Genomic DNA, 25,657 nt, shown 5'->3' with positions numbered 1-25,657 from the left:
AAGATTCCCATCAACCCAAGGTAGCATGGGAGACATTGTACTGTAGCCATGGTTTTCTTCCTTCGTAACCTTTAAAAGGAATGTGAAGCCTTTTAACATTTAGAACTCTGATATCAGAATACATTCCATGAAATTCTCAGAATGCTTTTCCTTTCTAATGTAAAATCTCCATCGCCTTCCTAAAAAAGTGACCACTTATGTTTTATACCTATATTTCTAGCTATTTGTTTAAAGCTTTTCTTAGCAATTCTTGATGACTTTAATCTTCCCACAGTAGTTTACAATATTGATACAGTATTTGCTGCCACTTCATTGCCACTGGTTTCTACGTTGTCAAGTTTGATATTGTCTTATGGAATATTGTATGTTGGATTTTATTTTATGGAACATTATATCTGTACAGAGAAGCTTTGCTCCAAGGGCAGTTGATGAACAAGATAAATAAGGATTATTTCTGAACAGACATATGAAGAATTGCACTGTTAGTTTATTAAAGATTAGTCGTTTATAACCCAATCTTAGTTTATGAAAGAGAACAAACTAGCTTTCCTGTCGCTGTAATCTTTACAGGGCAAACGATTAGAAGATACAAGGAACTGCAATACGGAAATGGAACCGACGACAGTCTGTTTGAAATAAAAAAAGAACAACGGTTCCCGATAGTCACCGTAGAAGGCTTTTCGGCTGCCAGACCACAATCAAAGCACCAGGTTAAGATAGGGGCGGGACGCTGAGAGCCAATCCGAATGATCTCTACCCGTTTCTCGCGCCGCCCTGGAGCGCCGCTAGTTGTGGTCGCCTAGCAATCGGCCGAAGCAACCGTTGCGCGGCGCGTCTGGCACGTAGACACGGGAGCCAATCGGAAACCGGAGGGGGAGGCCTGGGCGGAGCCGCGACGCCGGGCCAATCAGCGGCAGGCGCGGCGCGTTTTAAACAACTCCCGTGGCGAAACGGCGTGTTTACTGTTTTGGGGTCTCGAATATCCGAGGGGGCGAGGATGCCGAGCCGCCCCGAGGATTACGAGGTACTCCTCACCATCGGTGCCGGTTCATACGGCAGATGCCAGAAGGTGCGGCGGAGGGCGGACGGCAAGGTGAGCGGAGAAACCCCCGGCCAAGGGTCCCCTGGCACCTGCGTAGCCGGCCCGCACGCAGGGTGCACCTAAACCCAGAGGAGCCTCTTCTTCCGCCCCTCCTGCGCGGGGAAGGCCAGCCCTCGTGTATCCATTGCAGCGGGCGTGGATCCCGACGGGCTGGTTGTCCGTTATCTCTGAAGCCCGGAATGTTCTTGAGAGCCAAGCGTCGGTCGCTGCACTTGTGGATACCATAACCAAGATCTATGTTGCAGAACAGCACGATATCCGGAACCATAAGTTACCACCAGTTCACACAGCGTTCTATGCTAAAACGTAGTTGGCTAGTTTGTGAGCCATTCGATGAGAGGTTGAGACAGCCAGGAGACCCCACCTTTCTAGTCTCTCCTCACGTGGTTTTAGTTGCTCACATGGAAGCCTTACAAGTTCACAAAGTGAAACAAGCTTTGAAATTGGCCCTGCACAGGGAGGAGGAGGAGACTGGCTCCTAAAATTTTCCTGGAGGGTGAATTTGGTTTATTTTTCAGTTAACAATATAGGAATACATATGTAGTTACATGCACATGTGGGTTTTTTATCACAATCAATAAGCCTGAATTCTGGGTTCTAATACTTTTGGTCTGGGATATACATTCTGAACCTCTAGGTCCACATGCAGTTCTAGAAGCTATCCTTAAATCAACCCACAGAGTTCCTTTGATAATTACAATTAAATTGGAATTTTTGATATTTTAATGTTCTTGGATGTGTATGCTAAGAACACATTTTCCATGTTAGCCTGGCCATGGCCACGATATAAAAGTTGGATTTTACTGCTTATATGTTTCATGTTTTGTATAATGAGAGCATGCTAGTACTATTTTGTAATTCTGCAATAAATACATGTTAAAACAAAATAAATCTGATGGCTTCAGGAAGACATTTAGAAGAGAACAATTCCTAAGTATTTAGTCTATAATACTGTCAGGGAGTTATTGCTATGTGAGGAATTTTATTATATTTTTATGGAATGTTAGTTATTCTATATTTGGATGGTTTTGGTTATTTATAAAGCACTAAGTCTGGGGAGTCAACAGTATAGAAATATAACAAACTAAATCTAATAAGTAATCATGTTTTAAGAGGTGATTTAGTATACCCCTTATCTACCAAATGCTCTTAGGAATAGGATGGTTTTCACAGCCTTCCTAAAGGCTAATAGTCTAGTTGTGGGTACCATGCACCTTTTCACTTAAAAGCTTCATTTACTTGCGAATTTTCACCCAACAGTCTTCTAGTGATTCCCCCCCACCCTCAAGTGTTTCAGTGAAATGTTTGGGGATAGATCTGCTAACATTTCTTCATTGATGGAGTACTGTATATGCTTGGCTAGTGAAACTGAACAGATGGAAAACCCACAAAAAAGTATAGGTTTTTGGGGCCATCCCAAAGTGTTCAGAAAACACTTGTGTTCTGAGGAATATAGTTTAAGAAATATTACTGTGAAGTCTCAGATCTTTGGGGTAGTTTGTTTCTACTTGGATGTTTGTGGCACAAACAAGCTTAGGATATTTCTGACTAGTCTGGGAAATTATTAGTTTTTTAAAAAAACACTAAGATTTTCTCCTTAATTATGTAGTTAAAAATTCAGTGGGATTTAGTGGAAGTCCTGCTTCTCTTTGGATCATTATGGCGTAAGACTGCTGAACCCTTGTTAAATTATTCCTGGTTAGAGTTGACAGAATTTACAGTCTCCTGCTAGAAGCAAAGCCTGTATTTAAAAAACAGCTGCCACTTTTCTAATCTTTGTACTCATAAAATAACAAGTATATCTCTTGGTATTATAAAAATGGACGGTGGGGCAAGATGTTTGCTGCAAGTAAGGCATGAGATATAGTTTCTTGGCTTAAAGATTCTAGACCACAGGACTTCATTCAGAATGATTGTGCTATTTAATCATTTTTTATACTTTCAGTTTTTAGAGATGGCTTATTTGTCTTCTTTCAGGTTTTAGTCTGGAAAGAGCTTGACTATGGATCTATGACAGAATCTGAAAAACAAATGCTTGTTTCTGAAGTGAACTTACTTCGTGAACTGAAACATCCAAATATTGTCCGTTATTATGATCGTATAATTGATAGGACAAATACAACACTTTATATTGTGATGGAATATTGTGAAGGTGGAGACTTGGCTACTCTGATAGCAAAATGTACAAAAGAAAGGCATGTAAAACCTCTCTGGATTATCATGGTGTTTCTGGGATGTATGTTGGAATTAATCACCATTTAGGACACTTCTAGATACCAGCCTTCTTCCTAACCCTTCTGATTTTAGTAGAATATGTACTCAAGACTGAGCTGTACTGTTTACAGATCCCTTCCTTGTATCCCCTTTCTTGCAACTCTTCTGTGGTGTACAATAGTCAAAGTTAGGACATCTAATTAGAGTTACCTAGCAATAAACAGGCTTGAACTCCCTTGCAGTTCCCCTACTCCGATGGCTGTTAGAGAGCAACTGTCTTGAGACTGAAGTTGAGTCCATGGAAGCAATGAGATATAAAAAAATGGCACTTGGAAGCTTCTGATCACACTATTGTTTGATTGGAGAAGGTCTAGTTTTACACCACAAAAAGGACTGCTCTTTCATCTGGAAGTGCTCTAATTTATTAATCCCTAAATATATGCATGTTAGAGTAATCAACCACTGTGAAATTTCAGGATTTGAGACAACTTTCATCACAGAATACAAATATTTGTGGTAGAGTCGTTATTTTTAAAATCATGCCCTTGCATTTGGTCTGATTATTTTTTATAATATGGCAGGATATATTCAAATTCAATTATTCCCAAAACTTCTGGATTATAGTTTATAAGCTAAGCAATTATTTCTGCACTTTTCTATTTGAAGTATTTTACCCAGTTCTTTGACCCCACCTCCCTATACTTTGGCCTCAGACTTTAAATGGAAAACAAAACTTTAATGTAAGTTTACATTTAGAAAATCAAAAATTATTTCTACTGGCCAATAATGATAGTTGGCCCTGTTATAGGAGATGTCTGTTCAGTATTGTAAAGTAAAATGTGATAAACAGCAATCCTTTCGTTTTGACCCTGCATCCTCCCTTTAAATCTGAACTAGTGTAGTAAATGTTGAAAATCATTAGCACTGCTTCAGACAGCAGTCCCAAAAATGGGACACAGAGGATACATAATAGAGTGATGGACAGAATAGATCAAGGATTGCTAGGAATCTAGAATTCTGTATGCTGGGACAAATGTCCTGCTTCTCCAGCAAAGAGGACTCCAAGAAACCCGTGCTAAAGTTGAAAAAGGTAAAAATTATCCTTCCCCAAACTTAGAGGCAATTATTTTTCTTCCCAAACTCTTCTATTTAAAAGGAGGTTCCAGATAGTCAGATTTACCTTGTACTAACATTTTGTGGGAGAAACATCTGCACAAATGAGAAAACAGTCTGTTTCTCCCACAAAATGTTGGGGAGGTGGGGATTTTTCTCCCTTGTCAATAGATTTGGGTAAGAAAATAATAGATTCTTGCTGCATCTTATCCTACACAGGATCTACAATCTTCTGCCTCTTTGAAGTATTTACAAGAGGTTAGGAAGAGGGAGAGAGAACGCCTGTTAAATTGTTTAGAAGAGATTAGTAGCAACAAGAATTTATTAGATCCTTATCTGGTACAAATGGAAAAAAATGGGAAATGAATGATCAATGCAAAATGGGAAAAAAAATCAGAGGTAGAAGCCAGAATATGAGAGAACAAGAAGTTAATCAAACTAATATTTATTACAACTAATTTTCAGTTTTTGTCATGTTCATGACTACAAAATGTTAGTTGCTCTGAGTTGTATGTATAAAGAAGGCTTGTAAACACCAGAAAAAGAAGAGGTCTGTGAAGCTGTTCCTCATACTGTATTCAAAACACAAATTCACTGCATTCTGTTAGGATTAGAGGGCCAGTTTTGCCCATTTGCAGTGTTTTACTTTTGCCATATGAATTAGTATAAATTCTACATTTGTTATGGGAGAAATTAAAAGAGTATGTGGGAGGATTATCTGCAAAGTGAGAATAAATTGTATTTTTTCTCTCAGGATTTAGCTATTCAGGTAAAAGTCTAAGGAGTCTCTAAAGTTTTATTCTTAAATCACACTCTGAAGTATAGAACTTTGGAAACTGGCTTAATTAAAAAAGAGGTTTTAGCCTAAGGGTACTTAAAATGACCTTTTCCTCTTTCAAAAGACATTATCTGGATGAAACCTTTGTTCTTCGAGTCCTCACTCAATTGACTTTGGCCCTGAAAGAGTGTCACAGGCGGAGTGATGGTGGTCACACTGTGCTTCACCGAGACTTGAAGCCAGCAAATATTTTCCTTGATGGCAAGAAGAATGTGAAGCTTGGTGACTTTGGCCTGGCTAGAATACTTCATCATGATACCAGTTTTGCAAAAACATTTGTTGGTACACCATATTATATGTCTCCAGTAAGTGTCCTTCAAAATCTGCTGCTGTTGTATTTAAGTATTTTTTCAGATTGGTTTGGTTCTATTTTAGCACAGTTGCAAAAGTATATCTAGCAAACAAAACTAAAATTGAGGATGTACTTTGCCAAGCTATATTAAGTACCTTGATTTTTTTAACAGCCAAAATTAATTGAGCTAAAATGACTTGATATCACAGTAGGCTTCTTCCTAATTAAACTGTCCCATTCACCGAAGTCCCTCTATCCGTGGTACAGTTAGGGGCTCTCCTCCAAACTTCACTCCTTGATATGCCCCAAATTTGCTCTAGGAGAAAAAAGGGGAACACTTACTGGGCAAGTAGAAGTCTGATTACATGTTTTTGAATTTTGCTCAAAGCTTTATTGGAAATTATTTATACCGTAATATTTGTCATAGCTGTGTAAATATTTACAATTTAAAAGCACATACTTTTTCCCTGAATTTTTAAATTATTAAGAAGGCACTGAAAACAATGAATAAATATATCCTATATATACCTTATATATGTGCAAAAAATATCTAAAGCATAATTATTAAATGTGGTAATTTAAACCTAGATAACTATATCTACATAATATATCAAGAAAGAATATTTTTAGAAAAAGAACACCTACAAAAATATTGTTGTGGGGAAAAACTTGTTTACTACCTTTCAGAACTGTTAGGAAAATTTAAAATGCCCATGAAAGGTAATGAGTGAGTGAAGAGAGTGTTTTCTTGGAATTCCAAATCTGCTTTTGTCTTGCAGTACTGGCAGAATCCAGGTCTAGGGCAAATAAGGATGCTGCTCCTATACTGTAATTATTAACAAATTGAGCCAACACTATCTTAGTGTAGTATGAAATGGTATCTCCATTGAGTTGATTGTACTTGAAGTATTCCCACTGAAATTTATAGGGCTTATGTTAATCATTTACTTAGTTTTGTTCTTATAGTTCTGCTTACCTGATCTAAAGCTCTCCAGATATATTGAGAGTAAAATCTTTGAACTGATTTCTTAGCAAGCAAGGTCATGCTGGCAGATAAATCCAGAAGGTATTGGCTGAGTTTACTCAATATACTAAGCCATATTACTCTGGTTTGTTTGATATACATGTTCTGCGAACCTAGCCATTATGGTTTATTCAAACTATGGCTTAGCATGTTGTGCAGACCTATCCACAAAACCTATTTGGGTAGTGCCATTTTGAAGAAGTCTAGGTTAGGAGGCTATACACTGTTAAGGATTGCTTACAACTAAAAAGCTCTCCAAAATGCATACTACTAAGTAATCAATTTCCTAGAGCAGTAATCCCTCTAATATGCAATTTTATTGCCATGCAATTATTTATATTTTAAGTTTTTTTTAATCTTTTTAGGAACAAATAAATCGCATGTCCTATAATGAAAAATCTGACATCTGGTCTCTAGGCTGCTTGCTGTATGAGTTATGTGCATTGTCGTAAGTACAGTACTGCAAATGTTTTTAACATGCATTTGAAAGTAATACTGAGCTGCTCTTCAGTATAGCTGCATCCTTGATGTCAAACAATAGAACTTAGTATTTTGCATCACAATCCTCTAGAAATATTATAAGTTTAATGGTGACCATTTTGTAGATTTAAGATTGAAAAGCATGTCATTCACTTTTTCTAGACCTCCATTTACAGCTTTTAACCAGAAAGAGCTAGCAGAAAAGATAAGGGAAGGAAAGTTCAGACGAATCCCACACCGTTACTCAGAACAGCTGAATGAACTCATCACAAACATGCTAAACCTGAAGGTAAGATGGCTTCTCAAAAAAGGCAAGGAGCAGTACTGAAGGAACTGCATGTGGGAAATGTTTAGGCCTAATGTCCCCATCCCATTTAACTTTTAAGTATTAATTCCCCAATCCCATGCCCTATATCTCTCAAAGGATGCTCCTGAGAATGTAGTAAGTGTGACTGATTAGATTAGTCTTTAGTGCAGCCAAGTGCCTGTAGAGAAATTAAATCCAGTTGTGAGGGAGAGATACATACCTGTCTTAATCAGATCCCAATGTGGCCTCTTTCCCTAGCATTTTTAAAAGAACTTTTCTGTAAACTGAATATTCATTTTTCTATTTCAAGGATTATTGCCGACCTTCAGTTGAAGAAATCCTACAGAATCTCTTGATAGTTGACTTGGTATCTGAGGAGCAAGTGAGAATTTTGGAGAGGAAAGGGCGACGATCAGAACAGGATAAAGTAGAAAGACTTTCAGGAACGCCAACAAATGAGCTAAAACTGAAAGAACAACAGCTGCAAGAGAGAGAGAAAGCTATAAAGGAAAGGGAACACAGACTAGAACGTAAGAGAATTAATAAAGCAATGGGATGTGGTATACCATCCTTGGGTGACATGAGCTTAAACATCACAACAAATGTAATTCACCTCTTCAGGATGCCTAAGGTGAAAATACAGATTTGAAGTGAATGAGAGAGCATAGTGACAATAAAATAACATGGAATTTCATAACACCTATAATTGGACTTCCAGCGTCTTAAAATAGCCCACTGATCCTCTCTGACTGCAACCGAGTTCTAAACATCCACAGAATGTTAACATGAGTGAGCATTGCTGTCTAAGGGTCCAAATGATGACTGTACTATAATAAGGCAGTGTAGTATAGTGCATAAAGTGTTAGATAAGACAAGGGTTGAAATCTACTCTCCCATGAAAGTTCACTGAGTGACTTTGGGTCAGTAGCTCTCTCAGTTCAAGGTGCCTTGCAGGGTGGTTGTTGATGGAAAAATTAGAGGCTAGAGTGCTATGGATATTGCCTTGAGCAAAGACAGAAGATATGTTTAACAAATAAGACAATGCAAAGTTTACAGCTGAGCTTAGGACATTGCCCATACCAGCATCTGGACTTCACAAAGTACTTAAATTTCATGCAGCTTTTCTCACAGACATAATAGTCACTCAAATAAACAAATGTTATTGTGCCTCTCTGCCAAATAAAATACCCAGTCATGTTAACTGCAATCTTATAAACCTACTTGTCTTTTTGTTCCAGAGAGAGAACGAGAACTCTGTGTTCGGGAGAGACTGGCAGAGGACAAATTGTCTAGGTCTGTTCTTAAAATGTCTGAAATGTCTTGGGTTTTATTTATTTATTTATATTTCAAATTTCCATCACCTCCCATTTCCTCCAAAAAGGGGACTCTGGGCAGCTTACAATCAAAATTAAAACACATAAATTACAATATAAATAACTCTAAAAATAAAATAAATATAGAATATAAAATATAAAATCCAACAGCGCGGATCTTGTTTGTTGGGGAGAGATCTATAATAGCCACCCCCAAGATGAACTAGTGCCCCTCCCAACCCAAGTGAGGCGGCAGAACCAGGTTTTTAGGTTCTTCCGGAAGTCCGAGAACGAATGGGCCTGTCTCACCTCCGGGGGCAGAATATTCCAGAGGGCGGGTGCCACTGCAGTGAAGGCCTATCTCCTGGACCCTGCCAGGTGGAATTCCTTTACCAGCAGGGTTCGTAGCACGCCCTCTCTGCATGACTGGGTGAGGCGGGTCGATGTTAGGGGGATGAGGCGGTCCCTCAGGTAACCTGGCCCCATGCCATGTAGGGCTTTAAAGGTGATAACCAACACCTTGAATTGGACCCGGAAGCGAACTGGCACCCAGTGCAGCTCACGCAGCAGTGGTGTCACATGTGCCGATCTTGGGGCACCAATAACTGCTCGCGCGGCCGCATTCTGGACCAGTTGAAGCTTCTGGATACTCTTCAACGGTAGTCCCATGTAGAGCGCATTGCAATAGTCTATTTGGGAGATGACCAGGGCATGAGTGACTGTTCGGAGGGCTTCTCAATCCAGGAAAGGGCGTAACTGGCGCACAACATGAAGTTGCGCAAAGGCCGTTCTGGCCACGACTGCCACCTGCTCATCGAGCAGGAGTCGTGAGTCCAGGAGGACCCCCAGATTACACACCAGGTCTGAATGGGGCAGTGCAACCCCATCCAGAACTAAAGATAACTTCCCAGATTCAGAGGAACCATCAACCCACAGCCACGCTGTCTTACCAGGGTTCAGTTGAAGCCTGTTGTTCCCCATACAGCCCCCAGGCACTTGGAGAGGGCAGCTACCGCACCACTTACTGCACCCAGGATGGAGATATATAACTGAGTATCATCGGCATATTGATGATACCTCATCCTGTGGTGACCGATGATCTCACCCAGCGGTTTCATGTAGATGTTGAATAGGAGAGGAGAGAGAACCGAACCCTGCGGCACCCTGCAATGGAGGGGTCGAGGGGCAGATCTCTCCTATCACCACCAATTGGGACCGGCCCTGGAGGAAGGAGGTGAACCAACGCAAAACTACTCCACCCACCCCCAACTCCCTGAGCCGACCCAAAAGGATACCATGGTCGATGGTATCGAAAGCTGCTGAGAGATCAAGAAGAACCAGGATGGATGCACCCCCTCTATCGCGCTCTCGCCAGAGATCATCTATAAGTGCGACCAATGCAGTCTCTGTCCCATATCCTGGCCTGAAACCTGACTGAAAGGGGTCCAGATAATCCATTTCCTCCAGAATCCTCTGGAGCTGCAACGCAACCACTTTCTCAACCACCTTTCCCAAAAAGGGAAGGTGGGAGATAGGGCGAAAATTGCCCAGTATAGTAGGGTCCAGGGATGGCTTCTTGAGGAGGGGGTGTGCCAGCGCCTCCTTGAAGGCAGCCAGAAACTCCCCCTCCCTTAAGGATATATTAACCATCGCCTGGACCCAACCACAAGTCACCTCCCGGGCCGATTTTACCAGCCAAAAGGGGCAAGGGTCAAGATGGCATGTGGTTGCATTTGCAGTCCAGAGGATCCTGTCCACTTCCTCAGGCCCAACAGGATCAAACCGTTCCCAGATAACAGGGTAAGTACATCCCCTCAGCATCTCCCCAGACTGTCCCTCATGCTTAGAGTCCAACTTAGAAGTAGTTTGCTGCAATAAGATTTGTTTTAAAAATTTTATGTCATAGGTTTTGTCATCTGGATCTTTACTGGAAGGATTAGGTGCCCCTCTATGTGTGGAATTTAATTCCTGGTATCCTCCAGCCATTAGGACCCTTTCTGAGAATTCTGAAAATTCAGACCTGTGCATCTGGATAGAACTCAGGCTGGGAAAGGCTGCCTAGCCAGACATTTGTGATGTAACAATATTTGCTAGTCTTCAAAATGCCTCGGACTAATAGGGGAATTCTTTTGAAAATCATTTTAATTTGTAAGCTTTGTTTATACTAATCAACTCCTTTTTATAGGGCTGAGAATTTGATGAAGAATTACAACTTATTCAAGGACCAGAGATTCTTCCTGCCAGCAACTAGCCCAGGTAGGAGAAGATACAGGATGCTCCTACTGGACTTCTAACTAGGAACACAGAAGCTCCCATCATTATCTTTCTTTTATCTCTATGGCTGATATCAGCCTTCTGGGATTGTGGCAATCCCAGAATATTATAAAATGCTTTACTGTGTAATTATGTAAAAAAGCCAGACCTGCTTCTGTACTGAACCCTAAACCCTCTAGCTCTTAATGACCTGGAACTCTAAGCAGCCCCACTATCATAGAAAACAATACAAGATGCTGCAAGAGTTGTAGGACCACAAATTCTTTATCTCAGGTTTCAGTAATGGCCCTTCACAAGTCATGAAGTATACATGCTTCAGGATTGTAAGAACCTCTCCTTATATGGAAAATTATGACTTCTACTAGACCTTTCAAAATTGCTGCATGTTGTGACTATTTTGTGTATTTGGTTAGAGGCAGAGAAAGTATATATTCGTACAAACAAACAGCTTCCTCGGTTTCTGTTTTTAATGTGATACTTGGCTGGTACATCTTGTATATTGCATCTAAGTTTGGGTGACATTGTGTAAATACAGCTATCTATTTAATTCTCCCTCTCTTGTATCAGATCAGATTGTTCTTTTATATGTTTCAAATTTTGATCGATGTTCAATTTTGACTTGAACTGTGAAGTTAGTCCTTAATAAAATATATTTTTCTATTTTGTAAATAAGAAAATGAAATTTATATAGGATAATGAAAGATTTCAGTGGTGCTGATTTTAAAAGTTAGGCCTTCATTCTTAAAGACATTTAGCTTTACTATAATTATAAATGCCGCTATGTTCCTGTGTAGCTGGCTTCAAAATACTGCACTTTGTCTGTTTTTCAGACTGGGATACAAGGAGTTATTGCATGCTTGGAAATCCCATCTCTGCTTCAAAAGCTGTTTCCCACAAAGTATTTGGGACTGCCTTTGAAAAAGGGCCACTTTGAGCATATATGGCTTTAAAGGTTGTCTGGCCAATGAAAACTTTTTAAAGAAAAGGCCATTATATGTAAAGGGCTTAGTTGTCCGGGAACTAAACACATTCCATTTTTATAGAAACAGCTGTGGTAGAAACAGCTGTCTCATAAATATTATTTGCCCTTAATTCACCTGAACAGTGAAGGAGTAGGGCGCTATATCAGAATAATTTTAGGAGACGGAGTATCCTGTTTTTACACTAAAATGAAACTTCAGCTAACAATAGCTAACATTAAGCAAGGCATTCTAACTGTAACTAGTCTGCCCTCACCCGAGTGGACTTTAACACATTTGTTATCAGAAAATATAGTTCCCCCCAAAACAGTTATTCAGTGACAGGAGCAATGATAATGATAATTAAACAATGACTCTGGGTGGCATACAAATAATAATAATAATAATAATAGCTCCTGTCACTGAGTAATTGTTTTTGTTGACAGTGCAGCTCTTACATATGGTATCATTTAACTACTTCCATTACAGAAAAAAAATCACAACCAAATATATATTCTAAAGCTGTTTGTTTCTTTTAAGAGACAGGGCTTTCTGAATTTGCTTTTATTGGATTTTGATTAGAATGTCAAATAGAAAGATCCGTGTAAACTTCTACATTCATTGACATTACTAGAAGTGTATAAGAGGGGACTGTGCTGAGTCATACCAATGACCTCTTTGCAGTTTTGTCTCTATAATTATTAATCAGAAGTTTTTGAGAAGCCCATGAAAAGGACACGGGCCCAGTAACAGCATCTGGCATTGAGAGGCATACTCTCTCCCATACTTTTAGTAATGTATATCTGTCCAAGGTAATGGAGTCTAATTTCTAGTTTCACTACATGCTATGCAAAGAAGTGCTTCCATTTACCTGCACTAAGTGTTGAAACTGCTTAAAGCAGAGCTTGCAAACATACTAAGCTATTCAACTATATAGTAAAGAAAAATCTACAAACAAAGGCCTACATTGCTTAATATTTTGGATGACATGTATTCTGTAGGCTTTAAGATTTTGGTTGTTGTACTCTGATAGCCACATCTATACCATTAAAAAAAAAATTTTTTTTCACAACAACTTTTACATTTTTTTATGCTGGCTGATGCAAGAGGCCACTTTTGCAAGGAAGTTGCTTTTCTTATAAGAACCTGCAGACTCTTGATTGGGGACTAAGGAAAGGAAAAGGATTGAAGAGTGGATCATAAATGTTCCATATTTTAGATATTTTTCTGAAATGAAAAACATGAATGCAATAAAATAGAGTAAAGTAAAATTCTGAAAAATTCATGGATACCAGCTCAATAAAATCTTACATTGTCATATTTATTATTCAGGGTTACAGAAAATGTTACTTAACATAAGTGAGTATCATTTTACATGGTAAGTGTCTGTTTAGCAGACCTAGTCATTGTCCGGGTGGAATCTGTGATGTCCATCTGTTGGATGGATACATGGATACAGTTAGAGTGAATTTTCCCCTTCTCCCTGAATGCTATTAAGATCTTTTCTTAAGAGCAGTAGGAAGAATAGTGAATTTGTGCAAGCAAACATTTGTTTGCTAAATGTTGCCATACGTGTTAAGTAGAATAAAACTTTAGTTCCTCTGTAATATGTGTTTAGGTTTTGGAGGAAAATAAAGCAATAAACTTTCAGTTAAGATTCATGTTCTCTCCTATTATTTTACTGATCTTGAGCTACACCTGCACTCACAATTCCATTATATATGTTTTAATTTTTTTTCCTTCACAGCTTTCTTTACTAGACTGTTCTAAATATGTATGGAGTACACACCCTAAGATCCAAAGTCAAGTGCATCTCCTCATGCTTTCAATGTCTAAAACTTATCATGAAATTGTAATTTTCAGTGCAATAGAAGAGAAAAACTTCTTCCTTAGATTATCATAATAACTAACTACAGTATCATTATTGTGCATTAAACTTAGTTTCTGTCCTCACTTCGCTTAGTTCTTTGTCCTGGCCCTTCTAGCTCTGAGATATCACTCAGAGGCCTTCACCTGAAAAAAGTTACATGGTCCTGAGCTGTCTGAAAGTAGAAACATAGCAGACTTTATCAGATGCTTTGGTGGCCTCTTTTCTAAGTACCTGGTGACATTCTGATTAACAAGGCAGTTAAGTGTGGGCTAAACAGCATGATAATAGCATTGCTGACTTAAAAATTATATTCATCAAATACCCATCAATGGTTAGTCACTGAACTGGAGTGGCATTTTGCAAGTTTCAATCCTGTATTCCACAACTTTTTTTTTCCTGATGACTTTGATGAAGAAATGGAGGGAATGCTGATTAAATCTGTGTACACAGAATTGAGTAGCATACTAATACCCTGGAAGACAGAAATAAAATTCAGTCTGATCTTGATAGATTAGAAAAATAGATAGTGAATAACAGAATAAATTTAATAGACAAATATAACGTTTTTCTTAGAAAAAAAATTAAATGTACATGTATAGAATGTGGGCTAGTACAGGTGAAAAATATCATGGAAAGTGAATAACAGCAGTATAATCTGGGTGCAAATTAAATGCTAGGCTGCATCAACAGAAGCAGTTTCCAAATCATAGAAAGTTATAATTCTGCTTTATTCTCTATTGGCCAGACCAAGTTTAAGTAGTATTTCCAGTTCTGGGTACTACATTTTAAGATGGAATCAAAGAATAGCAAGAATGTTCAGAGAAGAATTACAAGGATGTTCAAATTAGGCCTACCATATTTGGGCTGAAAAAACCAGAGGACCACAAGTTGGCAGCAGAGAGTTACAGAAGATTCTGTGATGGCCTGCTTAGCAGACCTTGGGAACAGGAGGCAGCAAGACAGCAAAGGGAGGAAACAGGGCTGTTTCAAAAAAGATTTGTGGGGGTGGGGTGGGAAGGGAAGTGCAAGAAAGAGAGTAACTCCACCTCAAGATTAATATCAAGCCCTGCCAGGCTGGCAAGCTCAGGAAACAAGAACCACTTTGAGTTCTGGAAAAAATATTGCTAGTAAAGTAATGTAACAGAATATTGAAAGCCTACAAAAGATTCTTCCACACAACTTACATTTAGTTTAATTAAGATGGGGTTACTTTCTAATGCTTCACCTGGACTCAAGAATCTCTTCTGGACTGGTCTGTTGACTCACTTAACTGTCTTGCTGCCTCCTCTGTGTTCCCAAGGGCTCTCAATCATTCCATCACATATTCTAATGCTTATTGGTTGTCTGGATTTTTGCAGCCCAGATTTAATATGCCAAAATTCAATACAGGGAGACAAGGGGTTGGGAATGTTCCTCCTTGAGAAGACTGAGGGGGAAAGTGATAGTACTCTTAAAACATCTCAAAGGATATTACACAGAGGACAGCCAAGACCTGTTCTCTATAATTCCAGGGGGCAAGAAATGGAACAACAGATTTAAGTTACAGGAAGGCAGATTTGGATTGAATGTTAGGAAAAACCTAACAGGTTTTGATCAGAAGCTCCCTCTGATACTTGAACCGATTACTGAGGGAACTTTCCTTTGCTGGATATGTTCAAACAGAGACTGGGAACCATGCGTAAGATTGCTTTAATCTGAATCTCTGTGTTGAGCAAAGTTTTGTACTCAGTGGCCTAAATGGCCCCTTCCCACTGTGTTGTATTTTTCCAAATGTTGGTTGATGATAAAGCCTGGATGAGATTTTCCTTTTTTTTTTTTTTAACTTGGAGCTGAGTTCCCAGCTTAATTTATCACTACAGAGCATAGAATAGTCACTTTTTATCAGGTTTCTAAAATTCATTACTTAACTACATGCTTTTTGCTCCTCTCCCCATCTTTCCTTCTTCCCTCCCTCCCTCCCTTCCCAATGTGATCATAGACATATTACATTATTTTGTACCAATAAACAACTCCTACACTGGATCTAGTTTTTGTGGGTCTTTTGTGGGGCCCTTTCCTTCAGTGCCTCCATTTTCTATGCCATTTCACTCACTTTCCCTTCAGATGTGATCCAAATAATTTTCCAGGAATAAAGATCATAGTTTATGCTCCTCATTATTTATTCAATATGAGATACCAGCAATAACAGGATGATTGGGAGCAAATGTGTCTCTTCATATATCCCAAAGAGCTGGCATGATTGAGTACACAGCCTGTTAGACTTAGGCCAGCAAATCTAAGATACTATAGGTCATAGTAATCTAGATCAGCAAAACTAGGTGTGCCTGACTCCAATATTCCTTGCAGGATAATTATGGGGAATAAAGGAGTTATGGGTGTGCACATACTCTGTGTTGTCAAGAAGAAAAAGAATAAAAATGTATGTCAGTTGAAAATCTATAGTAGCCAGTTCATGAATTTAAACACCTTATCAGAATAGGCTTCACAGACTAGTATGTAACTTCAGGAATAAAATAATAATAGAAAAAATACCAAAAGAACTATTATATTATTGTGAGCATAAGAAGAATCTTACATGATCAAAGATGTTCATGCTATTATCAAAGGTACCATGTCATTATTCTATGCAAAATGATTTTATATAATTCTACCAATTGTATTTGCTTTTTCAAGATGAATTTTCTTAGCACTGCTGGTTCTTGCTTACATATCACTCTTTTTACAAAGGAGCATTAATCATGAAATTAAGAGATTAACTAAAGCTAAGAAACAAGACCATAAAAGGGACTGTGATGCTGTTTGTTCATCTGAATATTGTCTAGGTGTTTCAAATGACTTTCAGAGAAAAATACTGTTCTTCCACAAAAAAAATATAAGATTGAGCTGGAAGATCTTCCTATGGCTTTAGAAACTATAATTAAACTCTACCTCAAAGTTTTTTCTTCACAAATAAAGTATTCCTACTGGATTGCATAACACTGCTTGCCTTTATGTTAATACAGCTTGGTATTCGCATTTGCCCAATTGGGCCACCAAAAGATATGAATTCTAATAGTTTGCAAATTTGATAGCTAAAAAAGTTTATATTAGTATTATAAAAGTATCTTTCTGTTTATGTTTTTAAGAAGATGAAACGTTACCTGTCCATGCTACAAGAAAAAAGAAAGTTCAGTTCGGTGATGAAAGTAAAGAAAATGCCCAATGTGAGGACATCCTGGAAAACTTTTCTCAATCAAAAGAAAAAAGTTGTAATTTGAAGAAGCGTCTTTATGCTGCAAACCTGCGTGCTCAGGCCCTGTGTGAGCTGGAGAAACACTATCAGTTGAAAAGCCGTCAGCTCCTTGGAATGCGTTGAAACAATTCATTTGTGCTTTTGTAGAACTGTGATGTTTTTATAGTGTTTTAAAAGTATGTTTTCTGTAATGGTTATGCTGAAAAAGTCTGTGTAGCTAGTTTTAGATAAAAAATAAGTGCTAAAATGTTTTATGTAAAATGTAGCTTAATATGTGAGCATTCTATGTGAGCAATGGTATGTGAGCATTCTTTTAGAAATTGTGCACTTTTATGCACTCAACTACATCAAGAAAGTACTAATACTTTTAACAGAAAAAATTGGATGAGATGTTTTATGATTAAGGTGAGAGTAAAGAAATACTGCTACAGTGTGTCAAAAGAAAACAGAATGCTATGATGGGGGAGTTTTCCTCCTTCCCAAATTTGCTTTTTCTATCCTTTTAAGCACCTTTTTAAATTTAATTTTTGGTTTTGATACTTTTGTATGTGGAAGTGCCAGTTGGCTGCATCTGTTTTATCCCCATTAGGCATTTCAGAGTTGGGATTACTGATACCATGGTCTGAAATAGTGATAAATTGCTTAAAAGGGGAAAAAATCTAATTATCAGAACTAAGAAAAATCCAACATTTGGCTGGCAGAATTTTGCATATAAGCTATTTGCTTTGTTAAAGCCTGATCTGTCTGGAAGTTTTCATCATAAAAATAGGAATCTATCAGATATTATAGACTGTAACTCCTATAAACCCCAAACAGCATGACCAATGATTAGGGGTTTGAGGAGCTGTAGTCCCAAGCGTTTCAAGATTATTTCTATATATGTTAAATGCTGAAGAGAAAAGAACTGTTGTTACAACATGACAATGTGAAGGTTTACATATGTAAAGGAATTATATCTGAAGCAAGCTCATGGAAATCCCACGCAAGTTAGAATGTGGATTTCATCAGTGGTCAGGATATACAATTGCTCCAACTTGGGATGGAAAGCATCAGTTAGATAGGCTTGTGTGTCTATTTTTCATAGTGTGTAATAAATAATATGAAGACACACTTGATCTAAGTTGTTTTGTTCTGTAAATCCAAAAGTCTGATTACTAATAGTTGTAACTTGGAATTTTGCTAGTTGCTTTTTTCCAGTGTCCTAAAGATGGTGCACCTGTTCTGTACCTGTGGTGATTCTACTGGGCTCGTGAATTCAGGACTGACTTAATGCCTCTGTTTCAAACTGCTGTTTCTGGGAAACATACTGTTAAATAATGTGGCATAGGATAGCCTCTTATGACACAGAAAATAATGGCTGTAAGAAATACCTGTGTTCTTTGTTACATAAAAGTGAATGAACTTTAGCATCCCTTGCAGCCTGAACCTAAGCTGCAACTACCAGATATGGGCCACAAAAATCAAGACAACCATGAGGTAGCAGCAAAGAGATATAGTAAACTAATTTTTTTGCACCCTGGATTTGGCAGCCCAACCTTACCATCTAGAACATGCGACCAAATGCAGCCTTGGGTTAGGATGTAAATTGTTGCTTAGAAATATTTCAGTCCTATGCTCAAATTAATTTTTAAATTCTTTGAACAGCTGACCTTCATGCTGCATCATATGCTGTTTTGAAATTCCCCTTAGTAAAATGAAAACAGTCTCACTGATGAGTCATTGTTTCCCAATAATTACAATTAGTGATGTCAATGCTGGGAAATCGACTGTGTCTTCTCCTTTCTCCATCCCATGAAAATACATAGTATGCCTATTTCAGGGCATTTGTAATTATAAAAGTGAAACAAAACATGTATGTGTTCATGTCACCAGGAGTTGAGCTTGACTCAAGAGATTTATTACCTTTTCAGTGTTACCAGTTTGCTTTGTGTGAAGTAGGTGCTGGAACAAAAACTGACTTCAAATGATAAGTTTGGGGTTTTAGAGTCTGACTCCCTTGCTCCTTGTTCAGATTCTTGAGCAAGGCCTTTTCTTTTAATTTTATTATATTGGTTTCTGGGTGACACATGGTTTGTGACAGGCAGATTTTTGTAAATAGGTAAATTAAGTTGAGTAGAGAGAGATAAAAACGCACTGCTTATTAATATTTGCAGGCTTCTTCAGATGTTTATAAGTACAAATCTGGGCAGAAATGCTTATTGACATACAAAGTCAGGCAAATGTGTCATTCATACACACACACACACACACACACTCACTCACTCACTCACTCACTCACTCATAAGGCAATGGAGATAGCTCCCCAAGGCGGTCAAGGATGCTAAGGGAAATGTCTGTGGACACAACATAAGTTTCAGTATCTGGAATGGTCATCCTCATTCATGGAACACCATGTGAAACAATGTGGGAGGATGATTATATCCATTTAGACAGGCATCTCAGCTGCATTAACACTGAGGATCAGAACACATTCCATTATGTTTGGTGAAACTTTGTCCCAATTAAATATAAGGCAGATGATCTACAAGCCCTAGAAATGAAAGTCAAAGAGCACAGTGAAAAAAGGGGGCTACAATTAAATATAAAGAAGGCAAAACTAATGACAGCAGGTACAGTAACTGATAACAAAGACATTGAAGTGGTAGAAAACATCTGACCTTTAGGATTGATCAGCAACAACAAAAGATCTAGCAGTCAAATACACTGCAGACTAGCATTTGGAAGGGCTGCAGTGCAAGCTTTGGAAAGGATATTCAAATGCCATAATGTTCTATTCCAACAAAGATTAAAATTATTATGATTATTATTTTGACTTAGGCAATACCTGATCCAATCGACTCTGGGCAGCTCACAGCATAAAACATGTAAATGTAAACATCCCCCACAACCAACATAACAAACAATAAGCAAGATGGTGAATCCAGTCAACAACAACAAATACACCCAACAAGGGGCTCCAATGCCTAGCCCAAAGCCTGGGAGAAAAGTCAAGTCTTTAAGGTCCTCTGGAACTCCATCAGGGTAGGAGGCTCAGGGGAATCCTCATTCTAGAAGGCAGGCACTGCTGCGACAGACAAGGCATGCTTCCAGAATCCCAACAGATGGCACTGTTTAATTAAAGGGACCTGGAATGCGCCCCAACTTTGTCAGATTGAACCAGTCAAACAGATATCATGGGAGTCGGCAGTCCCTCAAGTAACCAGGCCCTATGCCATGTGTGGCTTTATAGGTCATAACCTGTTGTTATTTCATTTTTTATATGGCTTAGGAATTAAGAAAGCAAAAAGTTCTAGTGGGTGTAGTTTTTTCTTGCTGGAGCTAAGAATTCTGAGTGTGGCAAAGTCAAGAAGTCAAATCCTTTGTCTTTCAAACTGATATGCTAATAGTTACTATGGTAACTAATGGTTAGTAGCCTAGATAAAGGTCAATGTGCTCCTGCTTCTGTGTCTTGCTCTCTCTGGCTGTCCTGCTCTCTGCTTCTGCTTTTTGCTTTTGAAATGCAGCTACTTTAAGTCTGCTTGAAATTGTTTATCTCCCTGCATAGAGAGGCAGAACTGTAAAAATGCTTTTACTCTCTATTTTGTAAATATAGTTTATATTTATTGAAGTTGCTGGCGTGATTTTTTTGATCTCTCTCAATGGCAAAGCTCTTCTGAAATTCCGCTGCTGATCCTCAGGATCACACATACACACCAACATAACCAACATCTTGAATCACATCCAGAAGCAACTGGCAGCCAGTGCAGCTCACGAAGCAGAGGTATCCCATGGGCATACCAAGGCATGGCCACATTGTCTGTACTGCTGCTTCTGAACCAACTGAAGCTTCCAGGTGGTCTCCAAGGGCAGCCCGATGTAGAGTGTGTTGCAGTAATTGAGCTATGAAGTGACTAGGGCATGAGGGATTATCTGAAGGGCCTCCTGATCTAGGAAAGGGCATAACTGGTGCACCAGATGAAGCTGTGCAAAAATTGTTCGAACAATAGTTTTTCCTGTGATGCAAAAGCTGGACATGGAAAAAAAAAAGATAGAACAAATACTGATGCATTTGAACTTTGGTGCTGAAGAAGACTTTTAAGAATCATAGAACAAATCAATCCTCAATTCTCAACTGAAGAACGAATGACCAGACTCTGACTATCATATTTTGCACATATAATTGGAGACCCAGTTCCTTTGAGAAGTTCAAAATGTTTGGAAATGTTGAAGGAATAAGAAGAGAATAGCCAGTGGCAAGATGAATGAGTTCAATTACAGCAGCAATGAATGTACTACCAAAGGACCTAAAAGGCCAAGTTGAAGACAGATCATTCTGAAGAAAAATATGTGATTGCTAAGATTTGACACCAAGTTGATGGCACTTAATCAATCAATCTATCAATCAATTTAGTTTTCTCCAACATTCACATTTGGACAGTACCAAGTGAAATGTTGTTGTTGATTCGTTTAGTCGCTTCCGACTCTTCGTGACTTCATGGGCCAGCCCACGCCAGAGCTTCCTGTTGGTCGTCAACACCCCCAGCTCCCCCAGGGACGGGTCCGTCACCTCTAGAATATCATCCATCCACTTTGCCCTTGGTCGGCCCCTCTTCCTTTTGCCTTCCACTCTCCCTAGCATCAGCATCTTCGCCAGGGTGTCCTGTCTTCTCATTATGTGGCCAAAGTATTTCAGTTTTGCCTTTAATATCATTCCCTCAAGTGAGCAGTCTGGCTTTATTTCCTGGAGGATGGACTGGTTTGATCTTCTTGCAGTCCAAGGCACTCTCAGAATTTTCCTCCAACACCACAATTCAAAAGCATCGATCTTCCTTCTCTCAGCCTTCCTCATGATCCAGCTCTCGCAGCCATATGTTACTACGGGGAACACCATTGCTTTAACTATGCGGACCTTTGTTGTCAGTGTGATGTCTCTGTTCTTAACTATTTTATCGAGATTTGTCATTGCTCTTCTCCCAAGGATTAAGCGTCTTCTGATTTCCTGACTGCAGTCAGCATCTGCAGTAACCTTTGCGCCTAGAAATACAAAGTTTTTCACTGCTTCTAAATTTTCTCCCTCTATTTGCCAGTTATCAATCAAGCTGGTTGCCATAATCTTGGTTTTTTGGAGGTTTAGCTGCAAGCCAGCTTTTGCACTTTCATCTTTCACCTTCATCATAAGGCTCCTCAGTTCCTCTTCGCTTTCAGCCATCAGAGTGGTATTATCTGCATATCTGAGATTGTTAATGTTTCCTCCAGCGATTTTAACTCCAGCCTTGGATTCCTCAAGCCCAGCATGTCGCATGATGTGTTCTGCGTACAAGTTGAATAGGTAGGGTGAGAGTATACAGCCCTGCCGTACTCCTTTCCCAATCTTAAACCAGTCTGTTGTTTCGTGGTCTGTTCTTACTGTTGCTACTTGGTCATTATACAGATTCTTCAGGAGGCATACAAGATGACTTGGTATCCCCATACCGCTAAGAATTTGCCACAATTTGTTATGGTCCACACAGTCAAAGGCTTTGGAATAGTCAATAAAACAGAAATAGATGTTTTTCTGAAACTCCCTGGCTTTTTCCATTATCCAGTGGATATTGGCAATTTGGTCCCTAGTTACTCTGCCTTTTCTAAACCCAGCTTGTACATCTGGAAATTCTCACTCCATGAATTGCTGAAGTCTACCTTGCAGGATCTTGAGCATTACCTTACTGGCATGTGAAATGAGTGCCACTGTTCGATAGTTTGAACATTCTTTAGTGTTTCCCTTCTTTGGTATGGGGATATAAGTTGATTTTTTCCAGTCTGATGGCCATTCTTGTGTTTTCCAAATTTGCTGGCATATAGCATGCATTACCTTGACAGCATCATCTTGCAAGATTTTGAACAGTTCAGCTGGGATGCCGTCGTCTCCTGCTGCCTTGTTATTAGCAATGCTTCTTAAGGCCCACTCAACCTCACTCTTCAGGATGTCTGGCTCTAGCTCACTGACCATACCGTCAAAGCTATCCCCAATATTGTTATCCTTCCTATACAGGTCTTCTGTATATTCTTGCCACCTTTTCTTGATCTCTTCTTCTTCTGTTAGGTCCTTGCCATCTTTGTTTTTGATCATACCCATTTTTGCCTGGAATTTACCTCCGATGTTTCTAATTTTCTGGAAGAGGTCTCTTGTCCTTCCTACTCTATTGTCTTCTTCCACTTCCACGCGTTGCTTGTTTAAAAATAATTCCTTATCTCTTCAGGCTAACCTCTGGAATTTTGCATTTAATTGGGCATATCTCCCCCTATCACTGTTGCCTTTTGCTTTCCTTCTTTCTTGGGCTACTTCTAGTGTCTCAGCAGACAGCCATTTTGCCTTCTTGGTTTTCTCTTTCTTTGGCATGTATTTTGTTGCCGCCTCCTGAACAATGTTGTGAACTTCTGTCCATAGTTCTTCCGGGACCCTATCTACTAAGTCCAGTCCCTTAAATCGATTCTTCACCTCCACTGCATATTCCTTAGGAATATTAGTGAGCTCATATCTAGCTGATCTGTGGGTCTTCCCTAATCTCTTTAGTCTGATCCTAAATCGTGCAATAAGAAGTTCATGATCGGAACTACAGTCAGCTCCAGGTCTTGTTTTTACCGACTGTATAGATGTCCGCCACCTTTGGCTGCAAAGGATGTAGTCAATCTGATTTCAGTGTTGTCCATCTGGTGAAGTCCATGTATAAAGCCGTCTCTTAGGTTGTTGGAAGAGAGTGTTTGTTATGCAGAGTGAGTTTTCTTGGCAAAATTCTATCAGCCTATGTCCTGCTTCATTTTGTTCTCCCAGGCCATGCTTACCTGTAATTCCAGGTGTCATTTGACTGCCCACCTTAGCATTCCAGTCTCCTGTGATGAAAATAACATCTCTTTTAGGCGTGTTGTCCAGTAGGTGCTGCAGATCCTCATAGAACTGCTCTACTTCAGCTTCTTCAGCATCTGTGGTTGGGGCGTATATTTGGATCACTGTGATGTTAGATGGCTTGCCCTGAATTCGAATTGAGATCATTCTATCATTTTTGGATTGTATCCAAGCACTGCTGTAGCCTCTTGACTATTAATTATGAAGGCTACTCCATTTCTTCTGTGGTCCTCTTGTCCACAGTAGTAGATCTGGTGGTCATTTGATGTGAAGTGGCCCATTCCAGTCCATTTCAGTTCACTGATGCCCAAAATGTCTATCTTGAATCTTGACATCTCACCTATAACCACATCCAATTTGCCCTGGCTCATAGATCTTACATTCCAGGTTCCAATGGTGTGTTGATCCTTAGAACATCGGATTCGCCGTTCACCACCAGCACCGTCGGCCGCTAGCCGTCCTTTCGGCTTTGAGCTAGCTGCGTCATCACGTCTGGGGCTAGTTGAACTCATCCTCTGTTCCTCCCCAGTAGCATTTTCACCATCTTCCGACCTGGGGGTCTCATCCTCCGATGGTATACCGACATATCTCTGGTTGTTCTGATCCATTTAGTTTTCACGGCAAGAATACTGGGGTGGGTTGCCATAACCTTCCCCAGGGATCGTTTTTAGTCTGACTTCTCTGTCATGACCTTCCCGTCTTGGGTGGCCCTTCACGGTTTAGCTCATGGCACCATTGAGGTGCTCAAGCTCCAGCACCACGACAAGGTAATGATCCTTTGCTGAAGACCAAGTGAAATACCTTAAAAATATTTCGTAGCAGTGGAAATGTTGAAGTGTAGATGTGAATTTCTCTCATGGGACAACAAGGCTCTCTTTGCATTTTTATAGGGCTGAAATCTTGCCATGCAATCCAATATGTATTTTCTTAGTTGTGCCCTTGGGACTGTAGCTATAATATTGAAGATTATTTCAGATCACTTAAAATTTTTGGTAAATTGAATATTAATTTTTATAACTGCAGACCACCCGATAAGCTACTATTTCTGCATTATATTGTATATTATTATTTCCAGTCCTCTTTTTTTGTTTGTTGAATCTTATTTTCAGTGAAACAAGGAAGACTGAAAAATTACAAGGATTAACAGTTAAGACTTGCTTGTGTCAGACAGCAGACCACCTGATATTTGATATACAGTATATGGCTTCCCAGTTTGCAAACACAACACTGGGTGGTTTACAATTGGTTAGAAGCATAAAAATAAAGAAATTAGAAACAAAACACAGCAAACACCCGTAACAGAATAACAGGCCAGACATATATTCCATTCAAGACATTCATTTCTGGATGGGCTGTTCCCACATTCTTGGGGAAGAACCAGGTTTTCATGGCTTTATGGAAGGTCATCAGGTGAGGGCCATATACATCTTGTAAGGAATGTTCTTCCAAAGGGCAGGCCCTATGACAGAGAAGACAAGCCTCTGGGTTCCACCAGGTGACATTGTTTTATAGAAGGGACCTGAAGCTTGCATACTTTGCTGGAACTCCTAGATTCACAGCTACTTGGTACTTGTGCTTGTATGGAAGAAGTTGAGATGACTACACATGTGTTTTTATATTATAGATTTTATTTGGCTTTACATCAAAATTTAATATCTCCTTTTTTAGTAATAATGCTGGGGCAGACAGACAATTATCATGCAGGTCCCCTATTAGCCAATAAAAACTTTCAGGTCACTTATAGCATCACCAAACTCTGCTATCTAGCTTCAAGAAT

General features: G+C 39.2%; 1 protein-coding gene across 1 annotated transcript; it reads left to right on the top strand.

The window, feature by feature from the left end:
- Positions 1-922: 922 nt before the first annotated feature.
- NEK2 (NIMA related kinase 2) lies at positions 923-17,621 on the top strand. Its single transcript, XM_063290104.1, has 9 exons — positions 923-1,093; positions 3,080-3,297; positions 5,332-5,572; positions 6,949-7,031; positions 7,226-7,352; positions 7,681-7,900; positions 8,609-8,663; positions 10,869-10,939; positions 16,912-17,621. Exons 1-9 carry the CDS (start codon positions 998-1,000, stop codon positions 17,139-17,141), a joined length of 1,341 nt encoding a protein of 446 aa, XP_063146174.1. The 5' UTR covers positions 923-997; the 3' UTR covers positions 17,142-17,621.
- The last annotated feature ends 8,036 nt before the right edge of the window (positions 17,622-25,657 follow it).

This window comes from Candoia aspera, chromosome 1, assembly GCF_035149785.1.
Source record: "Candoia aspera isolate rCanAsp1 chromosome 1, rCanAsp1.hap2, whole genome shotgun sequence".
NCBI lineage: Eukaryota > Metazoa > Chordata > Lepidosauria > Squamata > Boidae > Candoia > Candoia aspera.
The sequence above is the reverse complement of the archived record's forward strand: the minus strand, read 5'-3'. Positions and strand labels throughout refer to the sequence as shown.